This window comes from Halichoerus grypus, chromosome 1 (assembly GCF_964656455.1).
Source record: "Halichoerus grypus chromosome 1, mHalGry1.hap1.1, whole genome shotgun sequence".
Taxonomy (NCBI): Eukaryota; Metazoa; Chordata; class Mammalia; order Carnivora; family Phocidae; genus Halichoerus; species Halichoerus grypus.
In genome coordinates, this window is record NC_135712.1 from 139,515,925 (window position 1) to 139,539,790 (window position 23,866).

At 35.1% G+C, this 23,866-nt stretch overlaps 1 protein-coding gene across 7 annotated transcripts in view; it reads right to left on the reverse strand.

Moving 5' to 3' along the window:
- Positions 1-23,866, reverse strand: part of SLC4A7 (solute carrier family 4 member 7) — a 105,424-nt gene that overhangs the window by 24,033 nt on the left and 57,525 nt on the right. For all 7 annotated transcript variants that reach the window (XM_078072561.1, XM_078072565.1, XM_078072573.1 and 4 more), the window contains 11 exons: positions 21,477-21,592; positions 19,394-19,551; positions 18,156-18,243; positions 17,428-17,574; positions 13,278-13,384; positions 10,896-11,070; positions 7,274-7,407; positions 5,840-6,085; positions 3,074-3,179; positions 824-985; positions 363-476 (listed from right to left, as the gene is read on the reverse strand). In XM_078072561.1, coding sequence (XP_077928687.1) covers positions 363-476; positions 824-985; positions 3,074-3,179; positions 5,840-6,085; positions 7,274-7,407; positions 10,896-11,070; positions 13,278-13,384; positions 17,428-17,574; positions 18,156-18,243; positions 19,394-19,551; positions 21,477-21,592 — 1,553 coding nt within the window. The remainder of the gene's footprint in view (positions 1-362; positions 477-823; positions 986-3,073; positions 3,180-5,839; positions 6,086-7,273; positions 7,408-10,895; positions 11,071-13,277; positions 13,385-17,427; positions 17,575-18,155; positions 18,244-19,393; positions 19,552-21,476; positions 21,593-23,866) is intronic.

The window sequence follows — 23,866 nt, forward strand, 5'->3', positions numbered from 1 at the left end:
TAGAAATTTAACTAGGATCTCCTCATTACAATTTTAAATTCAAGTTTGAGTCACTTCCTTATAAAGGAATAAAGAATGTTTCTTTTGCCTGGAAAATACATCATGAACTCCAGCTACAACAGCAGGGTCAAATTTTTTAAATGACTCCCAAGTACTTACCATGAGTATTTTCATTCACTCTCCCTGATGGGACTAACTCTGATACCTTCTTGCTTACTTCCTAAATAGGTTCACTTGTCTCTTTACATCTTGTCATCTTTTATGTATGTGAGAAAAAACATGTATATATTCCTATAACGTGTCTAATTTTAAAATAGTTTGGTATTCCCAAGTAACAGATAACCAAATATTTTAATCCTTACCTCAAATTTTTCAGGAACGTGAAGTTTAGGAGATGGAACTCCTACAAGGTAGTCAATTACAACCATTATTACTATTGTGAGAAATACAGCAAAGTCACTGATTGTCGATCGCACCTATATTAAAGGGATTATGTTAAAATAAACACAGAAAAACTATGTGTCCTTTCCATATTATGCTCATCTGTCAGATTAAAATATGCCACTAGAAAGTGTGAATAAGGTTTTTAAAAAGAAACACATTTCACAACTAACATACTACCATCCCATTCCTCCTGGTACCATTATCTTCCTAGTATTAGTTCAGAAACGTAATATACATTTTTCACTATAAATAAGTTCTTTACAACTATTTGATATCAACCATTAACCCCAAACAATGTATTACTGTTCTGAAATAAGCCAAGGTAAGAAAAACTAAAAACATGAATATTATCAGGACTCCAAAATCACACCCCAGTTACCTTGGTAGGAAAATACCGCTTGGTCTTAAATTGCTTGAGGAATGAAGACAGAAAAAATGTTGTGAAAAATAAGATGACACACCAAAACAGCACATCTGGAATATAAGGTCCATGAAGACTACAAGCTGATCCTACAAATACACCATGAAAGGTTTTACATTCCTGGGGAAAAAAAGGAGAAAAAAAAAGAGAAAAAGGAGAGAATGAAGAAGATTCTCAGGTATCTAATAAATTACCAATGAATTCCATTGACTCAAAGATGCTAGTGATTGAAGACATGCCATTATTTTGTATTTCACTTAGAAAGAAAAAACACTGCCTAGTCAACTTCAACTGTAAACATATCCTGAGTTCAGAGATGTTACAGTTTGAAAAATATGTGTATCTTAAGTCACTGAACTGAAATACAGTATTTTGCCAAGTTACACCACACAGGCCTTTCCTTTCAATTCCATATTCCCTTTAGTGAATGCCTCAGAGTGAATAGCAATTCCCAAATATTTTGTATGCATTCTTGCTGGTCCACAATTTTACTATCTTTCCTTTACTTCTAAACAAGTCGCTTAAAACAAAAGCAACTGACAGAAAATTACTACTGCGTCTATTTACAATGCTGAATAAAAAATGGTATAGTGCTAAATTCAAATCAGGAATAAAAACTGGTTGGCTTTTCTGACTTAACTCAAAACCATGGGATTAAAAGCAGTAAAGCAACCATTCAAATAGTATTTCTATTTTTAAAAAAATCTTAATTATATGGCATAATGCAATTATAGAAATCTATTGACCTAATTTTCCTTTCGGGGAAAAAATACTGAAAGGCAACCAGAGATTAACAATGATACATTCCACTAATGTCATTTTTCTCTTACTTATATTCTGAGGAGACTCATTTTAACAAACACAACTCAGGTTTACCAAGAGAAAAATAGTCAAAGCTTCCACTATTCTCAATTTCTAACTGCTGAGATTAGTAAAGGTACAAATTTACAACACAGATCATAAAAATAAAAGCTATAAGTATAAAAACAAAAACAAAAACATTGGGCCTTTTTAATATCAAGAAAACACACAAAAGACCTGTATCTGTAATATCAAGACCTCCTCTTCAACTTGAAATGAGGTTTTTTTAACAGATCACTTTCATTTGAGCACCTCTATTAACTCTACCTCTTTCGTAGCAAAATTGACTTTTTAAATATAAAACAGTCAAGCCTTAATCTAAGTTGATTACTGATAAATAAATATGCTTTAAATCAGCAGTGTCCAACAGAACTTTCTGTGCTGATGGAAATTTCTATTATCTCCACTGTCCAATGTAGCAGCCAGATGAACTGGCTGAGCTCCTGAAACATGGCTAATTCGACTGAGAACTGAACTTTTAATTAATTGTATTTAACTTAAATTTAAATGGACACATGTGGCCAATGGCTACTGTACTGGACCATACAGACTTAAATTATCACTGAGATAAAACTGCAGATGGTACCCTTCCAATGATATATCGATATCCTTCCAATTACATGATACCCTTCCAATAATATAACTATTATCTTTAGTGAGAGAACAATGCCTTGTAATTGCTTATACGATATAAAAAGCACCAGAGAAGCTCCAGAGATCTAGGTTTTAATTGATATTGCCAGAATCACTTTATGTCTTAATCCCAAAGCCCAATCTGGGAATATACAGTAGGTGCTCATTGTGTTTTTGTCCTGTTTCCTTTCTTAGGTGCTTAAGTTACACTAGCCTCTACAGACAAGACTACAGAGTAGACTACTAGACCACAGTTAAAGTTCAGTTTGACATTGAGGACATTAGGAAAGCACTCGTGATCTTCTAAATAAGATGTTCATGGAGCAGATAAACTGATACACGGAGAGCAGGACAAATGGATGCTGGCTGTTCTGTCAACTCCAGTTTGTGCAACCAGAGTCCCAGCAGACACTTCCTTTGAACTTATCAATCTACATGGAATTAGAAACCAGAAGTATATTCACTTTTTTAATAATTAAATCTTGGAAGTCACATTTAGTCCATTTTTATCCCCCTTACCAGGTTCATTCTTTTCAGCCTACACTTTTTACTACATGATACATAAACATGTGGTAACTCCTGTCTGCTCAACACAACACTACATTCTGAAAACATATCATACCTACTGATCAAGAAGAAAATGTAGGTCTACTCATAAAAAGCTAAAGAACTAGGTTAATATTTGCAAAATCCTTTATTTCATCATGTACTCACAGGAACAGTGAGATTCCCCCAGAAAATATCATCTGCTGTTAAATTCTTTTCCTTCCATATTTTTAGAGTTTCATTGCTAGGGTTAGGAGGTTCAACACATACACATCTGAGAAACGAGAACAGGATAAAATTTTAAGGGTCCTGCATTTCATGTCTACATTTTATTAAATCAATCACACAGTGTGGTAGTGTTGTTGTTAGATCTTATTTATTTATTTGAGAGAGAGAGAGAGAGAGCACGTGTTGGGGGAGGCACAAGAGGAGAGGGAGAAGCAGACTCCCCGCCAAGCAGGGAACCCAGACATGGGGTTTGATCCAGGACTGTGAGATCAGGACCTGAGCCGAAGGCAGATGCTTAACAGACTGAGCCACCCAGGCACCCCTGTGGTAGCTTTTAATTAAACTTTTTCCCATGCTGCAATGCATGGAAACTAGAAAGTGAAAACACATCAGAAACAATGGAACGGAACAAGATTTGGCTTATGTAAATAAAACATAACTAATCAGTATCAACAGAATGATATTTTACAGAATATCTTAATGAAACCTGTTAGATATATCCCTTGGGGAAGGATACCATTTTCTTTAAAAATATGACAAGATACCACCATGTTTAGCAAGGTTACTCTCCACTAAATCTTACCTAAGGGGAGCTGCTCTGCCTCCCCACCCACACATACGCAAAACACACAGATTCCCAAAAAAAGCAATGCTCCTATTAATGCTTGGTACTCTGACAAGCCCTACCTACTCATGCTCATCCTCTACTGATCTTAAGATTCATCTTAAAGAAATAAATGAAACATGGTTTTTCATCAGGACAGGACTAGGAAGGTCATAAGGAGATCAGAGAGTTCAGTTTATATCCAGAATTAGCTCCCCTAAAGAAAAGCTAGAAGCACACACAAGCAAAGAAATCTCTAAATGTGAATTTAAAAAATAAAAAGAAGAAAAATAATTAAAAAATAAAAAATAAAAAGAAGAAACACACAGGAATATTTCCAATTAGATTATGAGCTGTTTTGAGAACAGGCAAGAGGCTGGACTTTGGATTCATTCCATGCTCTATCACTTACTAGCTGTTTGACCCAAGGCAGGTTTTAATCTCCATGAGCTCAGTTTCTTCATACACAAAAGGGGCTATGATACGAATAATTAAGTCACACGTGATATGAATTATGCAACACCGCTAACACAGTGCCTGCAAATGCTCACAGGATGTCAGCTGAACGAATCATGATCACATGTAATTACTCAGTTAACCACACTGTTCTGATTGGCCAGCACTAGCTATAAAGCCATGCTTCATGAAGGTCAAAGGAGTAGGGAAAGAGGAAAAAACCAAGAATAACAGTTAAACAATTAACTAGTTTAAGAGCAAAGAAAATAGCACAAAACAGAATTGGCATCAGAGTGTCTCTAGTCTCCTCAAATAGGTCAATGTCTCATAGAAATTTTCATATCCCTCCCTACTCTGTCCATCAAAGTTGAGTATGCAAGGAAGGAACGGAGGGAAGTGGGGAGAACACAGGGATTTGGGACTTGCGTAGGCAGAAAGAGGGAATTGTACCCTTGTTTGTTGGTAACCACTTTCTCCATGTAAGTCGATCAAATGCAGGATCACATTTACACCAAGCATGACTGCTCAAGACAGCAAATACAGGCCTCTATCTACCTAGATACATTTAATTTTAATAACCTATTTGACTTTATTGAATATATTTGCCAACCTTTTGTAACTATTATAATTACTTTTCAAATCTTATTTTATTCTAGAGTCTTAAAATATTTTCAATTCATGATTTTATCACAAAGAAAATACTGCACACCAAATAGCATATGACAGTGTACTGAAATTATACTTTAAAAATAACTTCAAATAAAAATTATCAGACTTCAAAAATGTTAATGAAAGTGCAAAACATGAAAAATGTAAGAAACAGGAGCGCTGGGAGTCTCAGTCAGTTAAGCATCCGCCTTCGGCTCAGGTCATGATCCCAGGGTCCTGGGATCGAGCCCTGGCGCATCGGGCTCCCTGTTCAGTGGAGAGTCTGTTTCTCCCTCTCCTTCCGGCTTGTGCTCTCTCTTGCTCTCTCTCAAATAAATAAATAACTAAAATCTTAAATGTAGGTATGTATATATTGGCAATCCCAGTTATATACACACATATATAAAGAAAAAGAAATATATAAGAAATATTACATCCTACATTCAGGATTTGGCTAAAGAATACAAGATCTAATATAACTGTCTGATTCAAATACCAAACAACTGAAATTATATTGATTCAAACAGAAGACCAAAAATACATACATTTGAATAAGCTGTTTCAGGGAATAAAAATGATTGAATTTGTCCAACTGTATTTATGTTCATTGAGTGCTCTGGTAAAATCTCATCTGTAACAAACAAGTCAACCTCCATATGGCTAGTTGGGTAGTTACAGCTAGATATACAATGAGCATCACAATGCAAAAAAATGCATTTTTTTTGGCTCAGACATCTCTGCAAAAATACATTTTATTTTTTTTTTTTTTTAAAGATTTTATTTATTTATTTGAGAGAGAGAGAATGAGAGAGAGAGAGCATGAGAAGGAGGAGGGTCAGAGGGAGAAGCAGACTCCCCGCCGAGCAGGGAGCCCGATGCGGGACTCGATCCCGGGACTCCAGGATCATGACCTGAGCCGAAGGCAGTCGCTTAACCAACTGAGCCACCCAGGCGTCCCAAAAATACATTTTAATACTGGGGAAAACAGAAAAACTTACGAGTAGTGGGTCAGTTCATCTAAATTGTTGTGCATATTAAATGCATATATTTCTCCTAAATGAAAGAGCTTCTCCAAAGCCTCGTAGATGAATATGATGCAAATTAGAGCCGCAAAAGCCTCCTCTGTGAATCGAGTAATATAACACACAAGGCTGCTCGCATCTGTTGCAACCAAAACAATGCACAAGAAAGAAGTCCACAGACCAATACTGGTTCTTAAAGACAGATAGGAAAGCTGATAATCTCTGTTTAGGGAAAAAACGTGAACATGATCAATATACACACACGGCAATGTATATCTTTAGTTAAAATTTCATTAACAGGCAATAAAAAGAGTATAAAAACATAAGATTCCTAAAAAGAGCAAATTACAGGATAACAATAATGACTAAAGAAAGCATTCTGTATGTTTCTGCTATAACTGAAGATAATAAAATTATAATGGTTATATTTTACTTATATAAAAGATTTACAGTGAAAGTCTACCAGGCAATTAATATTTCAAAAATAAAGACCTCACTCTGAAATCAGTTCTGAGGAATAAATGACAGATGTACCTTCTACAGGTCAACTGGATGTGACTCTCTGAAGACCCAGAAGCTCTATGTCAACATGATAACCACACCCCTGTCCCGTTCACTGCCACCACCAATACCATCCCTCCTACCACCAGTGTCACCGCAGAAAGTGACTTCATTTTTTAAATTCAATGTCAAGTACGAAATTACTTTAAGACCACAGGGTCCAGAACACTTCATTGCATTCTCTCTTAGTCTATGCAGCTAGCATGCCAGACTGGAATCAGAATCAGCTTGTTCAGTGAGGAAAGAATCAGAACAAGATGAGTTAGATGCATCAAATATTTAATAGGATCAAGTTGTTTCAGGCTAAAATATTCAACTGCATTTGTCTCACAAAAGGAATAGTACTGACCATGTCAAATCCCAAGTCTACAGTACCCTACTCTGATTCCCACTGCGAACAACCCTGCCAGTGGAGACTGACACCTCAACAGACAGCTATGGTTCCTTCTGGTAAACAGGCCTGACTGATAAAGTCAGCTTGAACCTCCAAGATCCACCTCTTTTTTAAATTCCTTTATAAGACCAACATACCTACTAATCAACAATTAGATTAACACCTTCTTAGTGGGTTGAAATTTGCTAGAACAAAGGATTCTTATTGTCCAAGTGATTTGTTGACCAGGACTCAAATCCACTGATTTTATACTCAAGGTGACTGGGGTAGGAATAATGGTAGGGACCAGAGTAGGGTCAACCACACGGTAGCCCCAAAATACTGAAAATACATATATATTGATCAGATCTTCCTTTTCAGCTACTAAATACATAATGCACTTTTAACTAAGTTAATAAACAATATAATTATACACATATGTAAACACATGTGATAGGTAAATAACAATTACGTACCTGCAGAATTTAAATAAAATTTTTTCAAACACTAAAACTGGACCTGTGCTCCCCAATATTGTTAGAGGTTGCCCAGCAAACAACGAATAGGCAATCCCAGTTAATGATGCTCCAAAAAGAGACTCTATTGCACTCTGTTTAAGGAAAAAAGAAATGAATAGAAGTAATACATCATAAACATATCTCTAACCTACTAAAATACATGTAAGACATCTGGAAAATAAAAATACTGATCAAGCAGTTAAAAATATAAAGCAGACACAACTTTTAAGTCAAATTTAAATTTTAAATATGGAAAATTACAAATACACTTTAAATACATAGGGAATATTGCTTTGTTTTCATATTAAAAGTAAACTTTTATAATCAACCTTTATTCAAAACAGTATTGTGGGAGGCCAGGAGGGAGGAGTAAAGGGAAGAGAGACATAGAGATTTTCTATCTATAGGTATTTCATTTCTTAAGCTTGTGGGGAGTACAAAGATGATATTTTTGTTATGTCTGAAATAGTTCACTTAAAAAAAAAATAGTAAATACTCCATATGGTGTGCACAAAAAAACTTTTTCAAATAAATCAGAAATTAACAAGTGATGCTAACGTTCTCAAAATGATTTCTATAAGAGCAATTTTCCACACATTTTAAAGAAATTCATCTTATATGATGGGCTTAACCAACAGATTATCAAAAATAAAATGCTTTTATCCTGAAACAGATGGAAAATCTCTTTAAAAAACTCACAGCAACCATTAAATGAAGAAGTACCTTACTATTAAAGCTTGGTAAAAAACATAAAATAAGAAAATGAAAGACTCAGGAAAGTTTAAATCAAAACTAGTGTCGATTCTGTAGCACTACCAATATTACCTTCTAACTGATTAGGTTATTAGATGGTAAGGGGTAGAGGCTATGCCACTAGACAGAGGGGTGGGATCAGAAAGAGAAGAGCAGTTTACCATCTACAAACATCAAGGTCAACTGGAAGGCACGATCGAGAGAGGAAAAGCCCATCATTGGTAAAGCAAGGAAAAGAAGCTTGTGAGAAACACCCCTCCTGGACCTGGCAGGCAGCACAGCAGCAGGCAAGAGCGGGCTTCAGAACCAGATTTGAGCAGGAGACCCATTACTACTAGACGTTAAGCCATAGCCATATCTCAAACTTTTCAAGCCCAACCTTTCTCATTTTTAAATAGGAGTGACCATAGCCAGGAGAACTTAATGAAGCCGTGTTTGTGAAAATACCTAGCAAGCCTACAGGCTGCCATACCGAATGCACTCAACAAACGGCAGTAAATCTCATCGTCAGCAATAACAGCATCTTCCAAAATCAAAATCACAAAAATAATAGTATGCAGTAAAAGCATTACTCAACTATTACTATAAAAATAGGATCAAACTCACATATCTTTGGCAAAACGAAGTGTCCATATTAACTGCTAAGCCATTATAAAATCCTTAACTCAATTAGAATATGTATAATTTAGGAATGAATTTAAGCAGAAAAAAATGTCTAAATAGTATCTAGAGATAGAAAGCAAAAAATTCAGAAGAGAAGCAGGGAGATGGCAAATAAAGAAATGCTAACAGGGGTTGGGCGGGGTGGAAATAGGCACAAAATTAGTTTCCCTTCCCAACATCATGTTGAAAAGGCAGAACCTGCCACATGAAGACCTTCCCTTCACCACTCCGCCACTCCTCTCCCAACCCCTTATTGGCACATTTCCTAGTTCCTTCACCCAGATCTATTCTTTTTCTAATTTCTCAACTGTTTTTATGTTCATCCCCAAACTGAATGGTCTCTCTCCCTAAAGAAATCATAGCCCCACCACCCTGCCTTCCCCTCACCACATTCAGAAGTTTCCACTGTACCCATGAGAAGCCCTACCGGTTATCTTCCCCGTACTACACCTCTCCACTGCATGGCACTGACCACGCCATGCTCCTCATTCCTCTTTCTCAAAGCCTCTATTTTGATTTTTGCAAGATTACATCATCCTGATTCCTCTTTTGAAGTTCTGACGGTTCCCGTGGCTAATCTGCACAGCTATTTTCCTCTTCATTCTCATTCTTCCTCTAGTCCACAACCTAAAGAGTAACTTCCTACTTTTTCCCTCTCCAGTCACTATAAATTCTCTCCCTTGTTAACCTCATCTATTCCCAACCTTTATTTTTCCTCCTTACCACTCGACAAACTCTGGAACTTGAGGTTCCAATAAAGCACCTGAAAACAAACGCATCATCTCCACATCACTTTCCTCTGTAACACTCCTGATGTCTCTCTATTCCTGCTACTTCGGCTGCTACAGCTCTTCCTTGATTGCACTCACGTGCGGCACAGCACCCCGTGACGTATTACCTACGTGCACACTAGCTTATCTTTCTCTCTTCGGCTAGGATCCATCTTACACCTGTCTATATTCCTCCGATGCCTAAAGCACTACCACACGCACGTGGTATTAAATGGTGGGATAAGAAGGGCAGGCAGTGCAGGACAGTCCGAGAGCAAGCAGCAGCATTTCCGTGATGGTAACAGGTAAGACACATCTCCAGGAGGACCAGCAGAGTTACATGTACAGTTTGAGACAGCACAGCACATAAAAGCAACTTACTAAAAATAGATTCCCTGATACAATGATTGCAGAATAAGGTACAAGAATCTAAGTAATCAAAAATAAATTGAGTTTCAAAGGAAATTTCAGTTGTCAAGTTTGTCTCATGTTCAGCTCACAAAGTATTTTAATTCAATAATTATCATTACTTAGCTTTTGGCTATTTTTTTAATCTTCTATCTGTAAAAAATGTATTTCCTCCCAAGAGTAAATACAATCAAATAAAATACACTCAAGAATTACAGATCATCTCATTTAAATGCCATTAAAATGTATATAAACAAAAAGTCTTTCAAGATTTTACAAAGCACTGGATACTGTTATCATGCCTCCCACAGCCCCTTACACAGCATTACCAAGAACAAAAACTCATAAACACTTTCATTTTAGTCATATCAAAATATGGATTCAGTTTTCAGTTATACTTAAAACATTATCTACCTTCACACAAATTTAATAACAGCAAAATAAACAACACTAAAAATCCACCATTTGTCTACAACTTCCAAAGTCTAGTTGTCGAGTCAGGGCCTACCCACCAGGGGTGATGAGTTAATATTAATTACATGGCTCTAACGAATCCTATGTTGCCTTACAGGATATCAAGTAGCCCGGTTGATAAATTCCCCCACCCATGACCCACCCAGCATCAGTTCAATTTGTCTCCCACCGCCAACCCTTCCCCACTCCCCACAACAGAGACAATACAAGCCTTTTACTCAATTTATAAAACCATTCATCCAGCAAGCCAGGATAAACTTTTTTTTCTTTTCTTTTTCTTTTTTTTTCTTTTTCTTTTTTTTTTTTTTTACCTCAACTGTGCATCTTCTCCTGCTCAAATGGCTTCCCCATGTTTTCCATAGCAATTACCTTTGGGGGAAGTCTGCTTTGGGACAGGTTAATCATGCTGTGGGTAGACTCTTCAAATGAAAGTATGAATAGTGAGACAAATGCATACAGACACTTGCCTCTGAAGAGCTAAGAGCCTGGCCACTACCAATCTTTGTACTCACTATTCTGCCTTCTGTAGCTTCTCCAAGCAGCCCTCCAAAAGTGATTACAGGAGACATACAGGCACAGTATAGGAAAAGAATCGAGGCCAGGCACTGTAGACTTAATGCATCCTTGAAGTCACTCAAGAAAAAAGGTGTTTTCCTTTTGATGTCAAGTATCAAACCACCAAAAAGCCTAAATAGGTGAGATGAAACTCGTCAAACTGTACACTAGAGGATTCTAGCTAGTTCAAACTAAAACTATGGGCTACATAAAACTGCTGGTGCCTAGTGTTTCGTCAACAAAAATTAATATCCTATTTAAATCATGATATAAATTATAGAAGATACACTCATTTAGTCTAATCCACTGATAGAGGAAAGGCAGATCTCATTAAGTTAAAAGACACATAAACATCTATATTTTATGGACTATATATTGAGAAGACTGCAGGCAAATGATTTTATATGAGTAAATGTAATTTCAGACACAAATGTACAAGAAAATATACAATAAAAATCAGTAAGATCTAACACTCCATTCATGAAAATGTGCATAAGCAATTCTATCAATTATTATCTACATTATAAATCTTAAAGGCAAGTGTCAGAAATATCAGGAAGGCAATTATAATATAAATCATAAGTCCCCAAATACCCTTTAATATGAATATACTACGTTGTGCTTAGACTCAGTCAGTAGTGAATTAAATAATTTTAATGACTTTTAAAATTAGTACTTCAATCACATAAATATTTCTTGTCCAGGAGAAAAGCCTAAAAACTACTTCACTGCATTTAATTTGCTGAATATGTACTCAAGCTTATGTGCATATTAATAAAACTAAGAGGCTTTAATTAGGAAGTTTAAAATCTGTATTTGCACATCAAAGCCTTACCATTTCAATGTTCGTGTTTTGTTTTTTTGTTTTTTTGGGGTTTTTTTCCTTTTTTTTTTTTTAAGTCAGACTCTTGGATACATCTAATATAAGCTCTGTGAGGGGTAGGGACTTTTTCTTGTTCACTGCCTTTATCACCAGTGTCTAGAACACTGCCTAGGACATAGTAGGTACTCAGTAAATGCTAGTGACAAATCAGTAATTGAAAAAGGTTTTGTGACTCATAAAACATACAATCACTCTGTAGAAAATACACCAAAAAATTAATCTTATGCTTTAAAATGCTTTGGATGTTTCAAGGTTTACCATTCTACCTTTTTATAAAGTTAATACTGAAATAAATACTAAACACACATTGACAAGTGTTAAGTTACTCTATAAATAATCTGACAGCAAGGGAAATCAACTTGCAATAAAAAAGGATAACCTAGAAAATGAAACGGCCTCATCAAATCAATAACTGATCAATAGGAGGCTCTCGTGAGAGACCATGAAATCAATGGGAGCCTGACTTGGTATTTCTCAGTCACTAACCCTATCTCAGTCTGAAGTCTGAAGAAATAACACTAACAGCTAGTACTAGACCACTACCTTTCGCACCAGGGCAGTCTTATTCTCTATGATAGTTACAGAGACTATAATATAATGAATAAACAATGAATGAATAAAATGTGAGTTTAAGTTTCTCTAAATTTTATCTTCAGTATGCCAGTTGTTATTTTTCTTCTATATAGTATTCTTTAGGCATGTCATCAATACCCCTAATAATGTGTGTGTATAAAATGACCTGATTTGCTAAACAAATATTTAAGATTCAAAATCTCTTCTGTTCACAGCAACCACCAGTGGATAACAGAGTCAATATCTACGTGCTTTGCTACAGTATGGAAATACCGTAACATTTCTCTACTTCTACAAAATATTTTAAGACAATGTTTGCACCCAGCAATACTTCTATATTACAAAAATTAACATCTTCAACAGTTTTTCTAACTAGGTTTCTAGAGCTCATTACCATGGTTTAATTATGCTTCACTGTCTAATTTTACATTATCTCAGGATATAATGCTCATTTAAGAGTTTTAAGTCTAGGCACACACACAAAAAATATCAGTTACAATTCCTCTCTGTTCCCATAATTCTCTACCTTCAAGAATTTTAATAGCACTCAACAACTTCTTCAAGAACCTTCTCTATAGGTAATGCAAATTACCCTATATACTATGTAACTGCTCGATATTCTTAATGTATGATCCATATATTTTCACTTTAAATTAAAGCCTGATACACAAAATCCAAGTATATACTAGTAAAATTATTTTAAAATGCATAATTTTCCTTAACATCATACACTTACAAAATAATGCACTTTTTTAAATATGAAAAAAACACTGTGTAAGATTAACTTCCATATATTGCCCAAAAAAAGAATTTTTATGCCTTCATCAAATCAACCCCTATTCCCCCCAAAAGACTCCCGCAATGAATCAGTATTTATACCCACCGTCCAGTCCTCTGTAGCTCAGGCCCAGCATGATGATCGGCCTCTTTAGGAGTATCACCAGAGCTGGGGGCAGATCCATTGGGAAATACAGGAATCTTTCTCTTTTCCTGCATTTCACAAAAAGCACATTTTCAGAATTCTGTTTTAAAAAAGCTAAGACGGTACCCTTGAATTAGAGGGAACAGGAGACCTTATATTGATTACATATCTAATCAGTGTTCCTAGAAAAAATGATTCCTGATATAAACTTCTACTTTAAATAAATTGCACTTTAGAATAGTGTCTAATATTTGTCTCTATTAGTATTTTAAGCTTATGATTGGCTTTTTGTATTTTGTATTCTAATATCAAATATACTATAAAACACATTCACACACCATTTCAAATTATGAATCAGCAATAGGAAAATAAATATCCAATAAAACATCTCTCCAACCAGAATATTTAAAATATTGCTCATGCTAACTAATGAAAAGTATACCTTACATTAATAAAAAAGTAAATGCCATTTTTCTTTTACCAAACTACTTCCCTGAAGACATAAGCAGTACAAGAGCTATTAAACACATTTTCATAAAAATAAATTTCCCATTAAACGTTACTACTAATTCAAGATTCTCATGATAAAAAGGATGCCCCCACCCCCTCACTTGAAGATAAAGGAGCTAACTTTTAATTTGTTACATCTAGAGGTCAAAGGTTGTGTGTGACAAAGGGAGCAAGAGGAAAGGAGACAGAAAGAGAAAGGAGAGAGAGAAAGGTGGGGGAGGGGTGTTCCTCCTGGGTCAAAAGCTCTGGGTGACCTACAAACTTACACTACTTGGTTTATATGTTCAATATTTATAGAGTAGCAAAACGTATCTCTAATTATAAGATTACCATTTGAAAATGTCAAAATTAAAACTAACTTATATCTTAGCTCAAAGGGGAAAGAGAACAAAATTATAGAATTCCTAAAAAGCAAAAATAATGGAAAATACTATATATCACATCCATGGGATACAGCAAAAGCATCATTCAAGAAAATTAAGCTCTAAAATTAAGAAAAACAAAAGGATAAAAATAAATGAATTAAATATCTAACTCAGGAAATGTGAAAACAAAATTCCTGAAGTGAACAGAGTGAAATAAAACAGCTAAAAGCAGAAAGTGAGTCACAAAATGAAATACTTTTTTAAAAAGGGAAAACTGAAATAAGTTGTAAAAGCTGCTCTATTTGAAAAAATATGATAAACCATTAGCTAATACTCAGCAAAAGATATGACAAGGAGGCAACTTCAAACTGAGAAATTTTCTACACACACACACACACACACACACACACACAGACGATACTATACAACGCTATGCAAATAAACGAAAAAACTTTGATGAAATGGGTAATACACAATATGTAATTTAAAAATGACACCAGAAAAACAGGAAATAGGTAATTTTCTAAGAAAACTTAATATTGACCCCAGAAAAAAGAGAAAGCTTACACAAGCCAATCACCACAGAAGAAATAAGCACATTGCTGAAGCCCACCATACAACCAAAGACTCAGGCTCAGAACATTTTACAATGGAATTCTTCCAAACTTTTCAAACCAAATCATTCCAAGTCATTTAAAGTTTTAAAAGCACAAGGAGAGGAAAATTTACAAATCTGCTTTTATGAAACAAATATAACAAAGATGTCAAAGCGTGAAGACATCATGAAACACTACACTCCAATCTACTTACAGTGATGCGAACAACTCAAATAAAATATTCGACAGAGACAACCAGCACTCTGAAGCTGAATCTGGGCTTATTCTATCAACACAAGAGTGTTTTCATATTATATAATCCATTAGTATGGTTCACCACAATAATCGATAAATAAAATTTATACAATCATCTCCAGAGATGCTAACAAGCCATTTGAAAAAATTTAACATCCACTTATATTAAAAATTTCAATGAAACAAAAATTAGGATACTTTCTTAGCATGATAAAAATGTATTTTGACCCCCAATGTCAGTGACTTAATGAGAGAAACTTTAAGGACACGGACTACAACTCAGAACAAATTAAGAAATGCCCATTTAGGGGCACGCCTGGATGGCTCAGTCAAACTCTGAGTTTCAGCTCAAGTTACAGTCTTCAGGTTATGGTCTCAGTGTCATGAGATTGAGCAGAGTCTGCTTGAGATTCTCTCCCTCTCCTGCCCGACCCCACTCTGCTCACATGCACCCACTCTCTCTCTCTAAAATAAATAAATTTTAAAAAAAGAAAAATGCCCATTTAAAGTCAACTACCAGGGGCGCCTGGGTGGCTCAGTCGTTAAGCGTCTGCCTTCGGCTCAGGTCATGATCTCAGGGTCCTGGGATCGAGCCCCGCATCGGGCTCCCTGCTCTGCGGGAAGCCTGCTTCTCCCTCTCCCACTCCCCCTGCTTGTGTTCCCTCTCTCGCTGTGTCTCTCTCTGTCAAATAAATAAATAAAATCTTAAAAAAAAAAAAATAAAGTCAACTACCACTTAACACTACTAGAATTTTAGTCAGTACAATTAGACAACAGAAAATGTATTAGAGCTGGAAGAATGAGAAAAGGAGGGATAAAAATATCTGACTGCAGAGATTATGACCAAAAAACTATTACATACAATGAAAAAACTAAGAAAGGGAGGAGGATAAAAAAGAAATATACAGCAACAAACAGCCTTCAAATTTAAAAGTAACAAACTGATGATATAATGGAACAAAACCCTCATTTACAATAGAGACAATAAAGACAAAATGCTTATGAATACACTCACCAAGAAGTGTGTAAAGCGTAGATAAGGAGAACTTTATTGCATTCCTTAAGGACACAAGAACTGACTTGAAATAGGAAAACAAGTGGGGGAAAACATACCATGTTCTTGAATGATTCAATGTTATAAAGATGTCAGTTCTCCCTCAGTTCATTTACAAATTTCATTGCCATCACAATTTTTGAAAAATCAGGTTTTATTTCTGGAAATTAAAAGCTGATTTTAAAGCTTACACAGAAAAATAAACATGCAAAGACAGCCAAGAAAATTCAGAAAAGCAAGAGTAATGGACAGGTCAAGAGGGAATCTAGACCTACTGGATATTAAAATATGTTAAAAGCCTCAGAAATTAAAGTGTGGAATTGGTCCATAAATAGACCAATGGAAAAGAAATTCCAGAAACAGACCTGAATGCAAATGGAAATTTAGAAAATGTAAGGCAGTAACACTTAACTTTTTAATAAATTGGAACAAAAAGGCAGCAATTTATAAAGTTGGATGCATACTCCACATAATACACCATAATAAACTCCAAAGGATCAACAAATGATTTCAATGTTAAGAAAAGGTGTTTTTTTTGGGGGGGGGGGCTGGGAGGGATGAACTAAAGATAACCAGGAATATTCAACTTCACTAATTACATAAATGTAAATTAAAACCACTTTATAATACCTGACATAGGATAACGATACCTATCAGACTGACAAATATCTGGAAGTCTGACAACACACTGTTAGTGAAGCTGTAGGGAAAGAGGCATTCATCACTGTGGGAGTCCAGAACAGTGCAACCCAGTAAGAAGGGATTCTGGTAATATCTACTAAAATTATAAGTTCCCATGTGAGCCAACAATCCAATTTCTAGGAATGTACCCTACAAATACACCTGCACAAGACTAAATTGGCATATCAATATTGTGATACGCTTTGTTAAAGCGAAAGACTGAGCCCAGGAATAGCTCAAACTACAGGATATCCATAAATGACACATAACAAAGCTGTGAGAAAACAAGAACTATTTCTGGTATCTTATGATCAAATCTCCAGAATATACTGTTATATGAAAAAAGCAAGGTGCAGAACAGTACATGTGGTATGTTAACTTTGGTAAGAAAGAGGAAGAGATAGGACTATATTCATTATTTCCTTGTACTGAATAAAAATTAGAAGGATAAACAAAAAACTAGTAACAAATGATCCTCTCACAGGAGGTGGGTACAGGGTAAGAAGGTAAATGGAATATGGTAGGAGTACACCTTCTCTGAGTGTACCTTTTTATATATAGTTTTGATTTTTGAATCATAAAAATGTTTAACCTATTCAAAAATATTTTAACTAAGAAAAAGTAATTCACAGAATTGTGTGGATTCTTACCTGAGAAGGAACACTTTTTGGTGGCTCTATGCGTATAGAAGGATCCCACTCTCCTGGAGGTAGGACAGTTACTTGATCTAAAAATTCATCAATTCCAGATAAGAGGTCATTTCTGTCTTTTGCTTTATAGGCTACATCATGAAAAATCTACAAAAAAAAAAAAAACTGAGTATAAGGATTTTAAAGCTGAAAGAAAATTCTACACATAGTAAATCCACTTTAGATATGATAAATAAGTCCAACACCTAAATTACATATCTCTGCTCCAAAGACAGACAGCAGTCCTGGTCAATATGCTCAGTGAAAAGGTTCAAAAACGGAAAAGAAATTATGGAGAAAAAAACAGAAGGAGTAAAGACGAAATCCTGAGGAAAACCCAAAGAAATGATACCCTGAAATCCAGGATGGAGAAAATTACAAAATTTCAAGAAAGTGGTCAATAATTTCAAATAAGGGGGGTGGGGCGGGGGGGAAAGACCAAAAAGCATCCACTGATCCTGACAGAAAGGTCTTAAAGATCTTACTAAAGGCAAATGGTTGAAGAGGTAATAAGATAAAATAGTACAGACAGCAAGGACAATTTTGTAAGCTTCACTATGAAGAAAAAACTATAATAAATGTTTCACAATCAGTGTCCGCTTGAAAAGGATTTGAAATTCCACTTCTAAGGGATTTTATATATTGTATACTTCATAATCAGTATCTACCTCACGGGGTATTTTAATTACCTCATCTGTCATGAGAGTGGCTATTGATCTTCCAATTTCATGGTACTGTGGTGCCTTGCCTGCTGGACCCAATAACAGAAACAAAAACCTAAAGAAACATTAAAATACACAGACTTAAATATAAACAACATATACACAAAGACCTAGGCAATCATAAAGAAATCATTCAAATGTAAACACAGAAACAACGTTCAGGCCTCTTTTCCACCCCCCACATCAATCACTGAGAAAAAGATGACACTCTACTCATAGTAAAGCAGACCACAAAACTAAGCAAGGCATTCATAATTAACTTTCTACCAAGTTATTGCTCCCCACCTTCTTTAGGGTAAAAAAGTAATTAAAGAATTGAGTGTTTTTTAAATTTATTTATAAATGACTAAATAAAAAGTATTTAACTTCATACTTAGTTATATCCTCATTAACACTACAGTACACCCAAATTGGAAGTATTCATCTTCTTGTTTTATGAGAATTTAAGTGTGAATCTATGGAATTATTTTTCTCACTTATGTTAATACTACACCATTAATGTAACCCAGGAAAGCATACTAAAAATAGGCACATATACTCCAATCAAGTTGCAATTAATTCTTCATCTTTACTATTATAAAAATGAGTTTTTTAGTATTTTTAAAATTCTTATTTACAATTAAGTTTATACAGTCAACAGCTAACAAACTGATTATCCTTTATAACACAACTTGCTAATTCTTATGGCTATTACCCCACTTATTTTTTTATTCATGTATACTGAACAGAAAATTTTGGTCAGGTCAGAACAAAGCATTTTACCTAATTCAGAGGCATTTTATTACATTTAATCAACCCTATGAAGTAATCATATCTTCGTTTTATAAATGAAGCTTGGAAAATTTAAGTGAGGCTTGACCCCCCAGAAAAAGTGGCCCAGCAAAGTTTCAACTCCATTCTGACTCCACAGAACATAAGAGATCTGAAATGATGAGCTGTCTTTTAAACCAAAGCTCCTAAAACACCAAACCTCTTATAAAGGTATAAATGCTAAGTATTTTTTAAAAGGATGCTTTCTTTTTGTTTTTAATCCAGAAAGAAAGATAACTCTTACGCTCTACTAGTCAAAGCATTTGGTGCACTGACAATATTAACAATTAAAATACACTTTTATTACATGAAGCAAAAATGCTCCTTTTAATCAATACACAAAAATTTTTAAATTCTGGGCCTGCTGAGAATGTTAATCAGAACGAAGTCTTTACCTCGTAGGAACAGGGACCTCAGTCAGCCCTGAGAGGAGAACTGCAGGAGCCAGTCTCACAAATGCAATTATAGGTCTTTCCAAAAAGTCTACCTCTCCCACCAAAACATTGGATGCCTCGGCTCCCGAAGGAATTTTTCTCATGAAATTCATATCAACCTATTGACAAATAAACAATAATTAAAATCAAATTTGCATGGTATTTGTAAGTCTATTTAGAGGGAAATAGGAAAGAAAAAACTGCTTTTAAGACTACTATTTGCTAATCAAAACCGGTGATCTAATGGATGTAAAAACACCAAAATTCTCACACATATAAAGAATGGAGTAGACAAATACAAAAAAAAGCAAGCAAAACACATCTATCAAACAACGCTCCCAACTGTTTTTTCTTTACTATTTCAGAGATCTAAATTATCAAACATACAAACTAGAGAAATTTTTCAGTGATTATAGCACTATTCATTAAAAACTATTAAGGACAAAAATATATTCACAAACTAACAATGGTTCATGAAATTATACACAGTGCTAAAAATCATTCATTTCATGATTATTTTTGTTTAATCTTAGAAATGAATTAGCCCCTTTATATTTTACATATACTTTTATAAGTCTTTTTTATTTTCAAGAGCTCTGTGTATTCCCTGGTATTTTCATTAGGTGGCAAAAAATTGTTTTTATTTTTATTTAAAACCAAAGTAAATAGCCATCATTGGTACAGATGTAAGATAGTGCTATAAAATCAAATTTAGTAGTCTGTGTATAATTACAAAGAAAAGGTTTTAAACATAATATCAAAGTATGGGAACTTCATTTATATGCAGTTTCACACAAGTCACTAAACAACCACTTACAGGGCTATCTATTAAAAATAAAACCAGCACTTACAGCGGGCCTCTTGAGTCCCACACCCAGTGTGCCACAACTACAGTGCCAGGAGGCAGACTCCTGCCCAACAGGAGACAAGGAGGTGTACACAAGGATAGGCCAAGTAAAAAAAAGTAAAACTGTGACAGAGGAACAAAAATAAACGGCATCTGCCATGTCTAGAGGAGATCTATAATGTAAATTATATTTATCCATTTAACAAGAATAAGCTGCAGTATGGTTACTGAACACTTTTCACTCATCTGAAGTAACAGAAGTCCCAGTAAAAATATGGTAAAGTTGGAATAGAAGAATTAAAAATACTTTTATAATTTTAGAGCAAGAAGCTCAAGCAAAGCTATCCTGCAAATCATTTACACTCCTTTTCTGCAAAATGTGATTTATAGATTTTATACCATAAAAGGCTTAAGAAAAATGCATCTTACTTGAAATAGTCACATTTAATTAAAAGTCTTAAATTGGATACAACAATGTTAAAATAGAGTATCTTACAGCAAACTAATACTATCAAAAAGTTATAACAGCCACACAGAATCAATTATTCAGAAGTAGTACTCATAAAGTACGCTTTAAATTCAATTTCAATTGAACTTAAGAGCTCTTGCCCAGTTCTTTAGAAATTTCAAAGTTTTCTATTTTTATTTCACCTAAATACTCATGTACCAAAATAAAAAATCACAGTTGAGATAGGTGAGTTGTGTCTAAATCCATGCCTTTACCTACCCATGGGGAAACACCGGTATGTTTCCCAGGGACATTCCAGAAAGTACTGACACCGTAAGACAGTAACTCTGGGATCTTATTACAGCCAAGAAAAGGCTGAATCACCAGTGCTGTAACATCATTCCCAGAATTAATCTTTCTGGTGGTAGTAGCTCCAGAACAAATGACTAATTCAAAAGGTACTGACGTTTCATGATATCTATGGGTAGGTATAGATGGAAATACCGTATTATTCACATGTCTTTTGTCAAAATTCCTGAAACTAGTAAGATATATAGATATTCAAATGCTCTTACACTATTACCTTTCTCATAATATTTGACCTTAAATTACATATCCCAAGTATCACATGCAGGCTTGTAAGCACCAATCTATTGAAAAATTATTATAATCAGTGCTAGTAAAGTCACACTGCTAGTGATTTTCTCATAAGAATGATTACGAAAATTTACAGGGTATGACAGAATTACCTTGCTGAAGTCAACAGTACTATTTTCTCTGCTTCCTCCACCTCCATTACCTTTAATTTCTCCACTTTTACTATTGTCCAGGTTTCCAGGTGCAGACTGTGGAGAGGCCAAAATACCTGTATTTAAGAACCAAAATATTCCAAATTAGTAAGGAGAAAATTCACTTTGTAAACTGACTCTGCTCATATTCTGAAAGTGATCATTTATTAAAAGCAAATGTGCAAGGTTAAAAAAAAAAAAAAGGTGCCAAGTGTTAGTATCATACCAGCAAGACTAGAATAACATTTTAAGCAATAATGAAGCTGTATATTTTAACATTTAAAATAATATAACTGGAATTTACAAAAACAGTGGCCTTTTGCAAAAGGAAGGAAAAAAAAGTGAGTAGGTGAAGAACACAGAAGATGGAAGACCTGAGTCTGATTACACCACTACAAACACTCAGGGAATGCACTTTCAATGTATATAACACACATGCCAACTGCAGAGTTTAATGATGCCAAACTATACTTGGCATACTTACATCAGTAACAACATTTATTTTCTGATAAACCCTAAATGCAACTCAGAAAATCCAAAGCTCCATCAACTAAATGTAGGTTAAATTTATCATAATCTTCCATCATAATGATTTCCTGAAGAATTTCATTTCTCTTGGGTAGTATTTATGTGCTACCATTATTCCTAAGAAGTACAACTTGAAAATACAATAGCAGGGTGCCTGGGTGACTGAGTCGTTAAGTATCTGCCTTCGGCTCAGGTCATGATCCCGGGGTCCTGGGATCGAGCCCCTCATCGGGCTCCCTGCCCAGGCGGGAAGCCTGCTTTTCCCTCTCCTACTCCCCCTGCTTGTGTTCCCTCTCTCCCTGTCTCTCTCTCTGTCAAATAAATAAATAAAAAATCTTTAAAAAAAAAAAGAAAAAATAGCAATGTTTTTACAATAAAGTGTTTTATAATCAAACACACCTGTGTTGAAATAAGCACTCTCTGCCACTTTGTATCCATATGACTTTAACTCATTCAACCTAAAAGACTCAGACAAACCTGTAAAATTAGCTTGTTTAGATTACAAATAATACACGTTCTATCATTAGTATGCTCATTTCAAGTGACATTCAGCAGCAATATTTCACAACAATAAAATAACCTAAAAATAACCTGTAGCCTGTGACCAACGGTTATCACTACCAAGTTTGCAAAAAGTTCAAGTCTCAACATTTATAATGTACGTAACACAGATTTCTACCATTAAATGTATCTCATTTTTTCAAAACATGCAGGATACTCTAGTTCAAGAATATAGATTACTATTGCCCCAAACACTGAGCACAAGAGAAAAGATGCTAGGCTGAACTACAACACACTCGACATTTTAACTCTGCCACTCACAATGATCTAGCTACCCACAGAAATTCAAGGGATGCCTGGATGGCTCAGTCGTTAAGCGTCTGCCTTTGGCCCAGGTCATGATCCCAGGGTCCTGGGATCGAGCCCTGCATCAGGCTCCCTGCTCCGTGGGAAGCCTGCTTCTCCCTCTCCCAGTCCCCCTGCTTGTGTTCCCTCTCTCGCTATGTCTCTTTCTGTCAAATAAATAAATAAATCTTTAAAAAAAAAAAAAGAAAGAAATTCAATTAAGCAGTTTGTGCCTAAATCCTATAAACTTTAAAGTTAATATTGGTAAAGTTCCTGAATTTTAAGCACATCAGATATATCTGATGCATCAGAGGGAATTTTCACTTTTCTAGAACACAATATAACTAATAACTGAAACTAAGTCATTTGGGTTTACTGCTTAAACTCAATGACCGAAGACCTTTGTGATAGTCCCTTCTCTTGTTAAATATCTAACAGAGGATGTTACCATGATCCAAAAACCTAAGTATAAAAAGCGTATGTAAACTGTTGGGGTGGCTGGCTGCCTTGGTCGGTGGAGCGTGCAACTCCTGATCTTGGAGCTGTGGGTTCAAGCTCCACCACACTGGGTGTAGGATTACTTAAAAATAAAATCTTTAAAAAAAAAGGATATGCAAACTATTTAGCTAGATGTTCTGGAAGTGTTAAACAATTCTGAAATAAAAACTATGTGCTAAAACTTATCTCATTTCTCACCACCTTAGCTTAAGCAGAGCAGTTACTATGAGCCTCTTCTTTGATCTTTGTCTCTAAACTTCCAGAATGGAGTCCATTCCTTTATTAAAATACATGCCCAAGTAGGGGGTAAAAAAAAAAAAGGCTAACCAGTATTTTTCAGCAGCTTCCACTGACCTCCACACAAGAAAATGAAGAGTATCATTAAGGTCTTCGTGTCAAGTGCAAGTGACCATCAATACATATACTTATAACTACTAAATGTATTCAATCCGCAGATGTATAATCAAAAGAATACATAT